Source organism: Mobula hypostoma, chromosome 17 (genome assembly GCF_963921235.1).
Source record: "Mobula hypostoma chromosome 17, sMobHyp1.1, whole genome shotgun sequence".
Classification (NCBI taxonomy): domain Eukaryota; kingdom Metazoa; phylum Chordata; class Chondrichthyes; order Myliobatiformes; family Myliobatidae; genus Mobula; species Mobula hypostoma.
Genome location: NC_086113.1, coordinates 20,042,729 through 20,056,792, shown reverse-complemented (window position 1 = coordinate 20,056,792; position 14,064 = coordinate 20,042,729). Strand labels below are relative to the sequence as shown.

Genomic DNA, 14,064 nt, shown 5'->3' with positions numbered 1-14,064 from the left:
TTCTTCTCACTGGAGCACATGATCTCAAACTTACTTGCATTAAAATCAGTTTATCAAGATTCTGCCCACTCACTCAACCTTTCTATATCTAGAGTCCAAATACACTCTTTGTAGCATGACCTTCCCTCCTATTTTCAAGTCATTAGTGAGCTTGTGTAGACCACACTTTGCTTCCTCTTCCAAGTGATGAATAGGGAGAACAGGTCCCATAGTGTTTCTTGGTTTCATGGCTACCTGTGGGAGGACTAATCTTGGGGTTTTGTACTGCATACATACTTCGATAATATAATGATATATGTATTTTGAACCTTGAAATAGTTATCCTTGACACACTGTGTGAGTTACCTTTTTCCAGTCTGAAAAAGACCCATTTATTCCAATTCTGTTTTTTCCATGATAACTAGTCTTCAATTCATGTTATAAAAAAAGCAAAAATGCTGGAAAGTCTCAGCAATTCAGGCAACATCTTTAATTTCTATTTCAGATGTCCAGTATACACAGATTCTTCTGATTTCCAACTCACGTTAGCACACTTCTCCAATACCGTAAGTTCTTAACGGTGCACCTGCTTTTCATATCATCCGGAAATCCAAATACACTATGTGTACGTTCTCCTCTAATGACAATGCACATTATATCCTTGAAGAACTTGAGCAACTTTTCCAGATATGGTTCTCTTCAATAAAGTTGCGTTGACTTGTTCTGATTGCTTTAAGATTTTCTAAGTGACTAACTATTCCATGATGGTAGACTCTGGCATGTCTCAACAACAGATGTTAAGGCCACATGCAACTGGTCAGGTGAGGGATAGATAGATTGCACTCTAAAGACTTGAGCCAAAATATGTGGCTTAAATAGAAAACCAAGGGAATGCTGCACTCTCAGAAATGTGGTTATGCTTTAAGTAGAGGCCCTGTCTGTTTTCTGATGGATCATGTAGGATTATTCTGAAAATAAGCACAGGGAAATCATCACTGGGTCCCCAGTCAATTTGTTTCCTTTTCACAGTAGGAAATTCATTTTTCATTATCATGTTGCTGTTTGTGGGAGCTAATGGCAAGTAAATTATTTGTTACATTTCCTACTGTTCAAAAATACTTCACTTGTGACAAAAGTACTCTGTGACATCGGTCTGTCTGGCAAGTAAACTCCAATAAACAATGTGATATCTGATAATTTGTTCATTGTTTTGTGAAGGATAAATGTAACCCAAGTGTCAGAGATAACACTCCTGCTCTTCAAAATAGCAGTAGATTATCATTTATGTGTTATTAAGGATGATGCAGGAGCGCAGTTAAGTGAAGTTGCAGCTTCATACCTCCAGTGACCTAGGCCCTATCCTGACCTCGAGTGCCGTCATTGTGAAATTTGCACATTCTCCCTGTAATTCCTGGGTTTTCCTGACACATCCGAAAGACTTGCAGGTTGATAAGTTAATTGGCTACTGTAAATTGCATCCAGTGTGTAGGAGAGCAGTTGAATCTGCAAGGAGTCGAGGGGAGAATAAAAAGCAGGCTGAGTATGAATGGACGCTTGACGGTCAGCACAGACTCAGAGAGCTTCTTTCAATGTAGTATAGCTCTTTGGTTCTTAAGATCAGACTAGACCTCATTTCAACACCTCATCCGAAAGGAAGTTCCTCCTGCAGTACAGTCAGTTGTGCTCTGCGGTGGTGGTCAAGAGTTTTCTGCCAAGTTTACAGTCAAGTGTAGCCCTCCCCACCTTCATTCTTTCCAACTAACTTGCAGTGCACTGTCGATAGGTGTTCAACTCATTCTTCCTTCAGTTTAAACATTCACAAATTTATGATAGCCACAATCATGACTGTTGAAAAAGGCACGCCCGAGGTTTGTAGAAGAATAGTTAACTGCCAAATCATATCCTGAAGAGCATCCGTATAAAACCTGTAATGTCATTTATAAGCTTCTTCCGACACTGTTGGAAACATATGGGCATATGGCTCAATTGTCCCGCCTAGGGACAGATACCTGCTACTGCAGCTGATAACTGAGAATTAGTACACTCAATAACAAATATCTTCTCCATACATCGTAGCACAATAAAACTAACACAGGAGTTCAATTCCAATGGCCTCGTATGACAGATGGATAAAGAGACTATGAAACAGTTGGAAAGAAACATCACACCTTTGTTTCTTACACCTTTCGAATAGAGATGGACTTGCCTGTGTTTGACCATGTTTTGATCATTGCAGAAGTGACTAATAAATCTTGCGTAGTACAGATGCATAACAGCATGCTCTTTCCCTCCAATGTACAGATCCACAGGCATCCAGAAGTCTGCTAATGAACTGTCAAAGGGCCTTAAAAATAAGTAGTTACAGACAGTTAGCTGTTGTATTCATAGCACAGGCATTGCTTTAAGAGATATACCAGCACTGACATTGCATATTCATACCTTGGTTAAGTCAAATATCTTTCTTTTAAAAAAAATCGCAACCTCAATTTTCCTGGATAACTGGTTACCAAGCAACCAGATGAAAATTTACAACACAGATTATTACTGCTGCTATCTTTAGTGGAATAACCATCCACAGCCATACATATTGTAAATGAATATGTGTTACTTTCTTGTCATTATCCTTAAAGGAATTTCATCTATATCTATTAAGACGTTACTTACATCCACTATGAAACTGAACTGCACAAATATTCCAAACCCATTCTCTGAGCAAATATCATAATAAATGCACTATTTCCCTAAGCTGGTTTCAGGATTGGGTGATTTATGGTGTTTTCTTTCAAAATAACTATCACATACTAGAAGAGGGGAAGCCATTTGGCCTAATATTTGTTCAATGCATCATGGCTAAGCTGTGATATAACTTCGTACAAGCCCCACCAAATCTAGTTGAAATAAACTAACAGAGAGTTATCATAAACATTTGACGTATCACCAATTGTCGTTCAAGCAGGAGAAACCAAAAGTACTACTTACTGCCTATTACATAGTTGGTGTTTAGGACAGCAATGAAGGTCCTCCATCTGTCTGTCCATACTGTCGCACAGAGATAAAGAAGGATTCTTCATTGCTGTTTTCACAACAATTTTTTTGACCAGTCAGGGTTGGTGGCCCTGAGCTGAACCCCAAACCTGGAGTACTGGTGGACCACTCTGAGTCTGGTCTCTACCCTTTGACCTGTTTGGCATGGGTAAACCTACCAAGAGCCTGACTCTACAAGGCCCTGACTCTAGCCAACATAGTTCTCTGGGTCAATGAAGCACACAAGCCTCCAAACCCTACGACCAGGTTGTGGTCCTCTTGGAGGCTAAATTCCTACTCTTTCCAGCATTTGTTTCCTAATTTCACTCCTGGCTTTCATTTTTAGATTATGATCCAGAGTCCTGTATTTTCCAACTATGGCAAGACTTAGTCTCTCCTCTCCTCCATCAGTTCCTCCAAATTCCTTCAGAACTTTGATTAAATCACCTGTTCTGTTCCAGTACGTAGACCTACCTTGTGTAATCTTCCTCTTTATGAACTTGAGAATCATTCTGGTAAAACACTCCACACTTCATTGTTAATATGCCCCTACCTTGGTTTAACTTTGCACTTATAATAGCACAATAACATTGAATTGTTTGATACAAACTGGAAAAAAACCCCACAAAGATGCCCTATTTGAAGACTTTAAGAAATGCCCGAATTTAGCTGGTATTCGAAGGGGTAGAGGTTGTACCGAAGTATCGACTACATCTGGAATTCTAATCACTGTACTTTGGTAGCTAAAGGATTAAATCATGAATCAGTTTGCACAGACTAAACTTGTATTCCTTTCATTACAGGTTATGGGTGATCTACTTGAAGTGTATAAAATGGTTAAAGGAATTGATTAGCTAAACGGAGAGAAACTAGGCCTTGATAGCAGGTCTAGAAGTAGACATTACTTTGAAATTAGAGCAAACGTGTTCAGGGATGATGTGAGGAAACGATTCTGCGCAAGGGATTATGTAGGACCTTAACATTTTCCCCATAAAGTCTGAAATGTGTGGGATAAATAAACTGTTTGGCCACGGTGCAGCAATTGACAGTAAAGTATTGATCAGCTACCATTTAACTGATGGGAAAACAAGATACAGAGGGTTTGAATGGTCTACGTCGGTTTCTAAAGACACTGTGCACTTGAAGAATTTCCTTTCACTTTCAGGAGCAGGGACAGAGATGGGATGGAATTCATGACCTGAAAGGGCATGGAGGCAGATGTTCTCATAACACTTAAAAAAATCTCAAGTACAAGAGTTCCAGATATGACCTAAGGATTATATAAGAGGACCAGGTATGACCTAGTCCCAGGCGACTCAATCTCTCCTCATAGGTTAACCCCTTCATCCCTAGAATCAACCTGATGAACCTCCTCTGCACTGCCTCCAAAGCCAGTATGTCCTTCCTCAAGTATGGAGACCAGGACTGCTCATAATACTCCAGGTGCAGCCTCACCAGTATCCTGTATAGCTGCAGCATGACCTCCCTGCTCTTGAATTCATCCCTCCAGCAATGAAGGCCAACATTCCGTTTGCCTTCTTAATAACCTGTTGTACCCGCAAGCCAACTCCTTGCAATTCATGAACAAGCACTCCCAAGTCCCTCTGCACAACAGCATGCTGCAATCTTTCACTATTTAAATAATAATCTGCTCTTCTATTATTCCTTCCAAAGTGGATGATCTCGCATTTACCAACATTGTATTCCATCTGCCAGACCTTGGCCTACTCACTTAACCTATCTATATCCCTTTGCGGACTCTCCACATCCTCTGCACAATTTGCTTTTCCACTCAGTTTAGTGTCATCAGCAAATTTTGCTATGCTACACTCAGTCCCCTCTTCCAAATCATCAATGTAAATGGTAAACAGCTGCGGGCCCAGCACCGACCCCTGCGGCACCCCACTCACCACAGACTGCCAACCCGAGAAACACCCATTTATACCAACTCTCTCCCTTCTATTGGTTAACCAATCCACTACCCATGCTAATACACTTCCTCCAACTCCATGCATCCATATCTTATTTATAAGTTTCTTGTGCGGCACCTTATCGAACAACTTCTGGAAATTCAGGTATACGACATCCACCTGTTCCCCTCTATCCACTGAACTCATTATGTCCTCAAAGAACTCCAGTACGTTTGTCAAACAGGACCTGCCCTTTCTGAATCCATGCTGCGTCTGTCTAATGGAACAACTCCTTTCTAAATGTATCGCTATTTCTTCCTTAATGACAGCTTCAAGCATTTTCCCGACTACAGATGTTAAGCTAACTCGCCTATAGTTCTCCGTCTTTCGCCTACATCCTTTTTTAAAAAGTGGCGTGACATTTGCTGTCTGTCCATCTGCTGGGACCTGCCCAGAGTCTAGAGAGTTTTGATAAATGATTACCAATGTGTCTACTATAACCTCCGCCAATTCCTTCAGGACCAGGAGACTTATCTACCTTCAGGCCCTCTAGTTTGCTCATCACTATCTCTTTAGTGACAGTGATTTTATCTAGGTCCTCACCTCCCATTTTGTCCATAACATCCTTCTTTGGCATATGAGACATGTCCTCCACCGTGAAGACCACCACAAAATCGTCGTTCAATGTCTCAGCCATTTCCTTATCACCCAATATCAATTTCCCCTTCTTGTGTTCCAAGGGAGCTACGTTGACTTTAGCCACCCTCTTCCGCTTTATATATTTATAAAAACTTTTGCTATCTGTTTTTATATTTTGTGCAAATTTACTTTCACACTCTATCTTCCCTTTCCTTATTTCTTGTTTAGTTGTTCTCGGTTGCTTTTTAATGTTTTCCCAATCCTCCAGTCTCCCGCTACTCTTTGCGACTTTGTACACGAGCTTTTAATTTGATACTGTAGCGGTGTGCTACACACAGCGCTAGAATAATCACACGTAGTCGGTGAGTTAGAGTTGCGATGAAAGAGGTTTTTTCAAACTTCGCAGCCTGCTTTTAAGCCTTCCTGTTCCCGCCCTCCCTGGGGCGGGACTGCTGTGGGGAATGCATATTCCCAGACCCTTTCCGCGCGCGGGATTTTCCCCCTGCTGGTGAAGATGGCCTGGCGCCCTTTTTGGGGCCGGCCCACTGCCTGCGCGTACTGTTGTGAGCCGGTTCGTGGGTGCCAGAAAGTGGGTCACCACAATACTATCTTTTATTTCCTTAATTATCCAAGGCTGGCTCTCCTCACACTTACTGTCCTTACTTTTGACTGGAATATACTTTTGTTGAGCACCGTGAAAAATCTCTTAAAAAGTACTCCACTGTTCCTCAACTGTCCTACCAAATAGCCTGTGCTCCCAATCCACATTAGCCAACTCCACACTCATCCCATTGTAGTCTCCCTTGTTCAGGCATAATACACTAGTTTTAGATCTAACTATTTCATCCTCCATCTGAATGTGAAATTCAATCATACTATGATCACTTTTTCCTGAGGATCCCTGACTACAAGATCATTAATCTTACCTGTCTCATTGCACAGGACTAGATCTAAGATAGTATTTTCCCTTGTAGGTTCACTAACATGCTGCTCAAGAAAGCCATCACAGATGTATTCTCTGGATGCATTGCTGCTTCATATTGATTACAGCTCAGCATTCAACATCATCATACCCTCAGTTTTAATCAACAAGCTCCAGAACCTGGGCCTCTGTACTTCCCTCTGCAATGAGATCCTTGACTTCCTCACCGGGAAACCACAGTTTGTACAGATCAGAAATAACACCTACTCCTCACTGACAATCAACACTGGTGCACCTCAAGGTTGTGTGCTTATCCCACTGCTCTATTCTTTCTACACCCATGACTGTGTGGCTGGGCACAGATCGGGGGGAGGGGAAGGGAGGGGGAACATCAACTCAGACCGTGAGAGGCCTGCATTGGGCATTTTCCTGCCTTACAAGGCGCAGATTGAAAGTCTGTGTGGGGCGCCACTCTTCACACAGACACTAGAGCAATGTGTGGTTAAGTACCTTGCTCAAGGACACAAACACGCTGCCACAGCTGGGGCTCAAACTAGCGACCTTCAGATCACTAGACGAACGCCTTAACCACTTGACCACATGCCCATCCTTCTATAAAGTTGCCAATGACACAACTATTGTTGGCAGAATTTCAGCTGGTGACGAGGACGTTTCTAGAAGGGGGATAGATCAGCGGGTTGGGCGGTGCTTCAAAATCAACCTTGCACTTGACGTCAATAAGACCAAGAAATTGAATGTGGACTTCAGGAAGGATAAATCGAGGGAACACACGCCCATCCTCATTGAAGGGTCAGCAGTGGAAAGAGTGAGCCGTTTCAAGTACCTGGGTGTCAACATCTCTGAAGATCTATCCTGGCACCCAACACACTGATGCAATTACAAAGAAGACACAGTGGTGGTATATTTCAGTAGGAGTTTGAGGAGAGTTGGTATGTCAGCAAAGACACTCGCAAGTTTCTATAGATGTAGTGTGCAGAAAATTCTGACTGACTGTATTACAGTCTGGTACGGAGGGGCCATTGCACAGGATTGGAAAAAGCTGCAGGAAGTTGTATACTCAGCCAGCTCCACCTCGGACACCAGCCTCCTCAGCATCAAAGAGGCTTTCTAAAGGTGTGCCTCAAAAAGGCAGCACCCATCATTAAGGACCCCAAATCACCCAGAACATGCCCTCTTCGCATTGCTACCATCGAGGAAGAGGAGGTGGTACAGGAGCTTGAAGACACACACTCAACATTTCAGGATTCACTTCTTCCCCCTTGCCGTTAGATCTCAGAATGGACAATGAACCCATGAACACTTCATTAGTATTTTTTCCTATCTTTTTTGAACTACTTATTTAATTTAATTATATATATTCCTTATTGTAATTGTAGTTCTCTTTATTAAAATGTGGTAGCTCTCCATCGTGTCCGATGATGACAGGAAACCCGTGAAATGTACTGCTGCCACAAAACAACAAATTTCATGACATATGCCAGTGATATTAAACCTGATTCTAACTCTGAGAAGCATTTTACAAGCAATAATCTTCAGAGAGTAAGAGCTGAAGAGTGGCATTACCTAATAGCTGCCTTTTGTGTTGTAAATTACAGTGATTCAACACTGACTAAATGAAAATAATTCCAGCAAGGAATGAGGCAGAAAAAGCATGGAAAATATATTTAATTACTAATATATAGAGGATCATTTTCAAACTCACTTCAGACTGTTATGAGGATCAGGGTATCTGTAGTAATACCAGGCAGAATCCACGAATGTGTCCATGGTATCAGTCTCTCGTCTGGCAGGGCCCTTACACCTGCATGGGAAGAGACAAGTTGTAAGCTCTGCAAGTTTTGCAGCCAGCAACAAACGGGGAAGAGCGTTGAGTGAATCATGCAACATTACAAGCCTTGCTGCAGCAAGCACCATAAGAAGGCAACAACTTAACCAACCATAGGCAAATGATTGGGAAGATAGAAATCCATCTAGAGCAGGGGTTCCCAACCATTTTTTATGGCATAGACCCCTACCATTAACCAGGGAATCGGTGGACCCCTGGATGGGAACCTTGAACTAGAGCCAGAATAATCTCCATTAAACTCTCTTTATTTGCTTCAGTCTTCATAGGCTGACCAGCATCAAGTGTACTCTATGAAAACAATTCCTATTTACTGTTAATAACCCATTATCTGAAAATCTTGAGCGGGAAGCGCAGAATCAAATATCGCTATGATGATTGTACATTCTAGTATCAATTGTTTGGCGACAATAAAGTATAAAGTATGACATTTGGCTTAATGGGTGCTAATTCCTGTGCCACCTTTCACATATTAAGGCCCCTGTTCCCATGCTTCTTTCCGACCACGAGTCCCAGATTGCTTTCACTGATGGGACCTTGTTTCCACATTCCATTTCACTCACCCAGGTTTCTGATTCCTGCACATCCTTGGAAAATGCCCAGCTTTCATACGCTCCATTCCTAGAAACCACCCGGTTCTGTTCCCTACACATCCTTGAAAGTTATCAGGGCCTTGTTTCTCATGCTCTCCTTAAACTTACCGGGTTCAGTGGAAAAATTTATTATTGAACTGTGTAATTTTTTTTTAAGAAGAGAAGTAAATGTGTGTTGGAATATCAATAGAATAATATTAAATAGTCAAGAAATTCTGCTTGTTTCAAACAAAAGTGTGTTGGTATAACCGTGTTTAACTGTATATGGTGCACAAGATGTAGTAAAGCTTGCTCTAAAGCATTGAAGAAGTATCTTTCAGCAAAACTGATACTGAGCCACATAAGGAGCTATTACAGCAAGTGAACAGCACATGAACAAGAGAGTAGAGTAAAGAGACATCTTAGAGGCAGAAAGAAAAGTGGAAAGGCAGTAGCAATTAGGGAAGGAATTCCAAGATGCCAATATCCAACCGCTCTAACCATAACAGCCAAAGATGGTAAAAATAAACCTGGGATGTTCAAAAGTCTTGAATTTGTGGTGTGCAGAGCAATACCGCGTTTGAAGCAGTTATAGAGAAAGGGAAGGGCCAGATATTAAGGTCTTATGAAAGAATGGACGCAATGTGAGAATTGGAATTAGTGTAAGTTTTGAAAAAAAGCAGCACATTTTTACAGTATATAAGATGGACTCTACGAATTCAACAGTGAATCTATAGAGTAGTTAGAATGTGAAACTCACTACCACCAAGAGTGATTAGGATGGCACACACGTATACAGTTGCAAGAAAAAGTTTGTGAACCCTTTGTAGTTACCTGGTTTTCTGCATTAATTACTCATAAAATGTGGTCTGATCTTCATCTAAGTCACAATTATAGACAACCACAATCTGCCTAAACTAATAACACACAAACAATGGCACTTTTCATGTCTTTATTGAACACATTGTTTTATTAATTCACAGTCCAGGTTGGAAAAAGTATGCAAACACTTGTGGTTAATAACTGGTAGAACCTCCTCTAGCAGCAATAACCTCCACCAAACGTTTCCTGTAGCTACTGATCAGACTTGCACAACGGCAAGGAGGAATTTTAGACAATTCCTCCATACAAAACTGTGTCAGTTCATCAATATTTCTAGGATACCCTGCATGAACAGACCTCTTCAGGTCATGCCACAGCATCTCGATTGGGTTAAGGTCTGAACGCTGACTTCGCCATTCCAAAACACAAATTTCTTTTTAAACCTTCTGTTGTAGATTTACTCTTGTGTTTTGGATCATTGTCTTGTTGCATCCTCCAACTTCTATTAAGCTTCAGGTGACAGACTGCTACCTTGACATTTTCCTCTAAAATGTCTTCATACAATTTTGAATCTATTGTTCCCTTAGCAACTACAAGCTGTCCAGGCCCTGAGGCAGCAAAGCTGCCCCAAACCATGATGCTCCATCCACCATGCTTCACAGTTGGGATGAGGTTTTGGTGTTGGTGTGCAGTGCATTTTTACCTTCAAACATAGCAATGTACATTTCTGCCAAAAAGTTCAACTTTCGTCTCATCCTTTCACAGAACATTGTCCCAGATGTGCAGCATTATCTTTTTTTAGAGTGCGGTGGTTTCCTCTGTGGTGTCCTTCCACGAAAACTATTCTTGTTCAGTGTTTGTCTTAAAGTGGACACATGAACAGAGACTTTAACAAGTTCTAGAGATTTCTGCAGGTCTTTTGCTGTTATCCTTGGGTTCTTTTTCACCTCCTTCAACATTGCACATTGTACTCTTGATGTGATCTTTGCAGGAAGCCCACTCCTGGGGAGAGTAGCAACAGTACTGAATTTCCTCTATTTGTAGACAGTTTCTCTTACTGTGGACTGATGAACACGCAAGTCTTTAGAAATGCTTTTGTAGCCTTTTCCAGCTTCATTCATCTCTACAATTCTTCTTCTAAGGTTCTAAAAGTTCTTTGATCGAGGCACGGTGCACATAAACAGATCTTTCTTGAGAAGAGCAGGTTCTGTCAGTAACCTGATTTTGTGTGTCTTTTTCATAGGGCAGGGCACTTCTACCACCCACACCTTCAATCTCATTTCATTGACTGGAACTCCAAATATTTTTTGCAGAAGGCATTACCCCAGAGGTTCACATACTTTTTTGAACCTAGACTGTGATTGTTTAAATGATGTACTCAGTATTGACGAGAAGAAGTACAATTGTTTGTGTGTTATTAGTTGAGGCATATTATGCTTGTCTAATAATTCCCCAGACGGATTGAACTGTACTAAGCTCAGAGCTGCTTCTTTAAACATAAATGTTATCTTGCTAGTGGGTTCAGACAAGTTTTAAAAGACAGAAACACAGAGGGGTCAGAAGTTCCCCGTTCTTGCTGGACTGTGAGTGTGCTGCATTTGTAAGATGGTACAGGAATCTTGGTGCTAGTCAGGTAACAAGTTAATTATGGACACTGGGGTTCAGGTTATTTACCAGTCAGGTTTTAATTGTGTACCCAAACTGATCTCTAATCCAGCTAACCCTATTCCTTGACAACTATTTAATTATTCTGGCCCCAAAATATTTCCTGCAAACCCTTTTAAAATTGACAAAGGATTTACATCCAACCTAGTTTCAGCATCCATCACAGTATCTGTTAGATTATTATTAGCTTTATTTGTCACATGTACATCAAAACATACAGTGAAATGCAACAACGACCAACCAAGTCCAAGAATGTACTGGGGCAGCCTACAAGTGTCGCCATGCTTCCAGCGACAACAACTTATTAACGTTAACCTGTACATCTTTAGAATATGTGAGGAAACTGGAGCACCCAGAGGAAATCCACATGGTCACGGTGAGAATGCATAAATTCCTAATAGTCAGCAGCAGGAATTAAAAACCAATCGCTATCGCTGTAAAGCATTATGATAACCATAACATTTCACTTGCTAACAATCTTTGAATGTTTAAAATTGATCTGATTTCACTGTTTTGTCTTTTGATGGAGATATTAAAACATTATACACTCTAGTTAATAATTCACTAACCAGAAGGTCATATCTTATGACGTTAGTAAATAAGGATCCACTCTTGTTTCAGTATTGCTTATCCGTAAATCCATTATTTTTAAATAATATGGTTAAAAATTAATTAAGTTTTGGGTTCATGTCTAATGAGATAGGCAGGCTATATGCTTAGCTTTGGTTATCAATTGGATTTCCAAGCAAGTATTAGACAGTAAATCCATATCAAACAACATACCTGATACAAAGTATTATTTTAGCTTTGATGATATGAGTGCTTTTTTACAATCAACAAATCTACCAAAATACTGTTTTGGCAACATAAATCCCGTGGAGTTCTTTTTTAATCCAAACTTGTGATAACATTTTCCCATCTGTGTATTTAAGTCAATACAAATTGAACACATTTTCACATGATTAAATGGAGAAGGAGAAACAATTAATAAATATACAGTGGAATATAATGTGCTTTACAGTTTATAATGTCTTCACATCAAGTTTCCAAAAATTTCCTTTTGTAACTGCAAACTACCAATGAATGGTCATAGGGTTTAACAGCATGGAAAACAGGCCCTTCGGCCCAACTCATCCATGCTGACCAATCTGCCTGATTGAGTTAGTCCCATGAGTTAAACTATCCGACTCATGTATCTATCCATATGTTTTTTGAATATCATAATTGCATCTATCTCTACCAGTTCCTCTGGCAGCTTGTTTTGTACAGACAAATCTTGAGGTCCAAGACAACAGCTGCATAAAAATGATTGCACAAACGGATAGGTAAAAAAGGCATATAGCATGCATGCCTTTTTTAGTTGAGGCACTGAGTTCAAGAGTCAGAAAGTTATGTTTCAACTTTATAAAACTCAGGTTAGGCCACATCTGCAGTATTGCAATAAATTCTGGTCACCTTGTTATGGAAAGGATATGGAGGCTATGGAAAAGGGGCAGAAAGGCTTAGCAGGCTGCTGCCTGGATTAGAGGGCATGCACTATGAAAAGAGTTTGGACACATTTGGGCTGTTTTCTCTGGAAGGGCAGAGGCTAAGGGGAGACCTGATAGGTTTATAAGATTACAAGAGGCACAAACATCTCCCAGACGAATCTAAACAGTCCTACAGTTGTATTTTGAAGAAGTTACGAGAGATTATATCCATGTGCAAGAGAATAATTATTCTTCAATAAGACTTTCTGGTGATTAACATGGTTATTTGAGGGAGCTTTCCAAATTTGGCTTTCCTATTTCCAACATAAAATAGGTGGGAATGACCATAAGTTGTGATGTATGCCATAAATATGCAAAATCAGTTCATGTTCAATCTTCCATGCATTCCCAGTACCGTTGTTTTAAAATTCAATAAACAATTACAGCTGATTTAAAACTAACCTGTTGAGGAAACAAATTATATTTACTTACTTGGGACAGGTACAATTTAACCATTCAGAGGCTGTAGATAGTGGGGAAATTCCTTTGGCTGTAAATGACTTAAGCTTAGGTAAAAGAACAGGCAGGTCTTCAAAAGGGACTGGAACAGCACCACAAGACAGGCAGTGGATGATAGGAATAGGTGTTCCCCAGTAACGTTGCCGAGATATCAACCAGTCACGCATTTTTGGACTTGTAAGATAGCCACCAATTCCAAGATCTTGTGCACGCTTCAGTATGGCTTGAGTTGCAGACTGTCTCTCCAGTCCTGTAAACTGAAAGATCAACACAACCTGATTTAACATTATAAACTAATTAGAGCAATTTAATTTCGTTTCCAAGATCTGATGTTGCCCACTATTGCCCATCTCCATTGGCCTCAAGAGGTCACGATTTGCTATTTTCTTAACCTGTTGCGAGTCTTTCTGGTGGGTACTTCAACAGTGCGATTGGGCATGAAGTTCCAGGTTTCAGACCCACTAGTAATGAAAGAATGATGGTTCTTTTCCAAGGTGGAAAGTGTTATGTTTTGTAACTCCAAAACATTAAACTAATTTAAAGGAAAACAAGAAAGCCAAAAGATGCGAGTTTTAGTTTGTTCTTTACTTCAAGCAAGGCGCGCATGTATCACCTGATAGCGTCATGATGTATGCAATTGAAGCACTCTGTACATGTAACAATTATTTAAGCAAAAAGA

The 14,064-nt window shown here is 40.5% G+C and overlaps 1 protein-coding gene across 8 annotated transcripts in view; it reads right to left on the bottom strand.

Moving 5' to 3' along the window:
• lars2 (leucyl-tRNA synthetase 2, mitochondrial) overlaps positions 1-14,064 on the bottom strand; it is a 131,593-nt gene that overhangs the window by 78,036 nt on the left and 39,493 nt on the right. For all 8 annotated transcript variants that reach the window (XR_010020702.1, XM_063069315.1, XM_063069319.1 and 5 more), the window contains 3 exons: positions 13,359-13,642; positions 8,198-8,296; positions 2,186-2,323 (listed from right to left, as the gene is read on the bottom strand). Coding sequence is in view for 7 of the 8 variants with exons in the window: in XM_063069315.1 (XP_062925385.1) it covers positions 2,186-2,323; positions 8,198-8,296; positions 13,359-13,642 (521 nt within the window). In the remaining variant the exon portion in view is untranslated. The remainder of the gene's footprint in view (positions 1-2,185; positions 2,324-8,197; positions 8,297-13,358; positions 13,643-14,064) is intronic.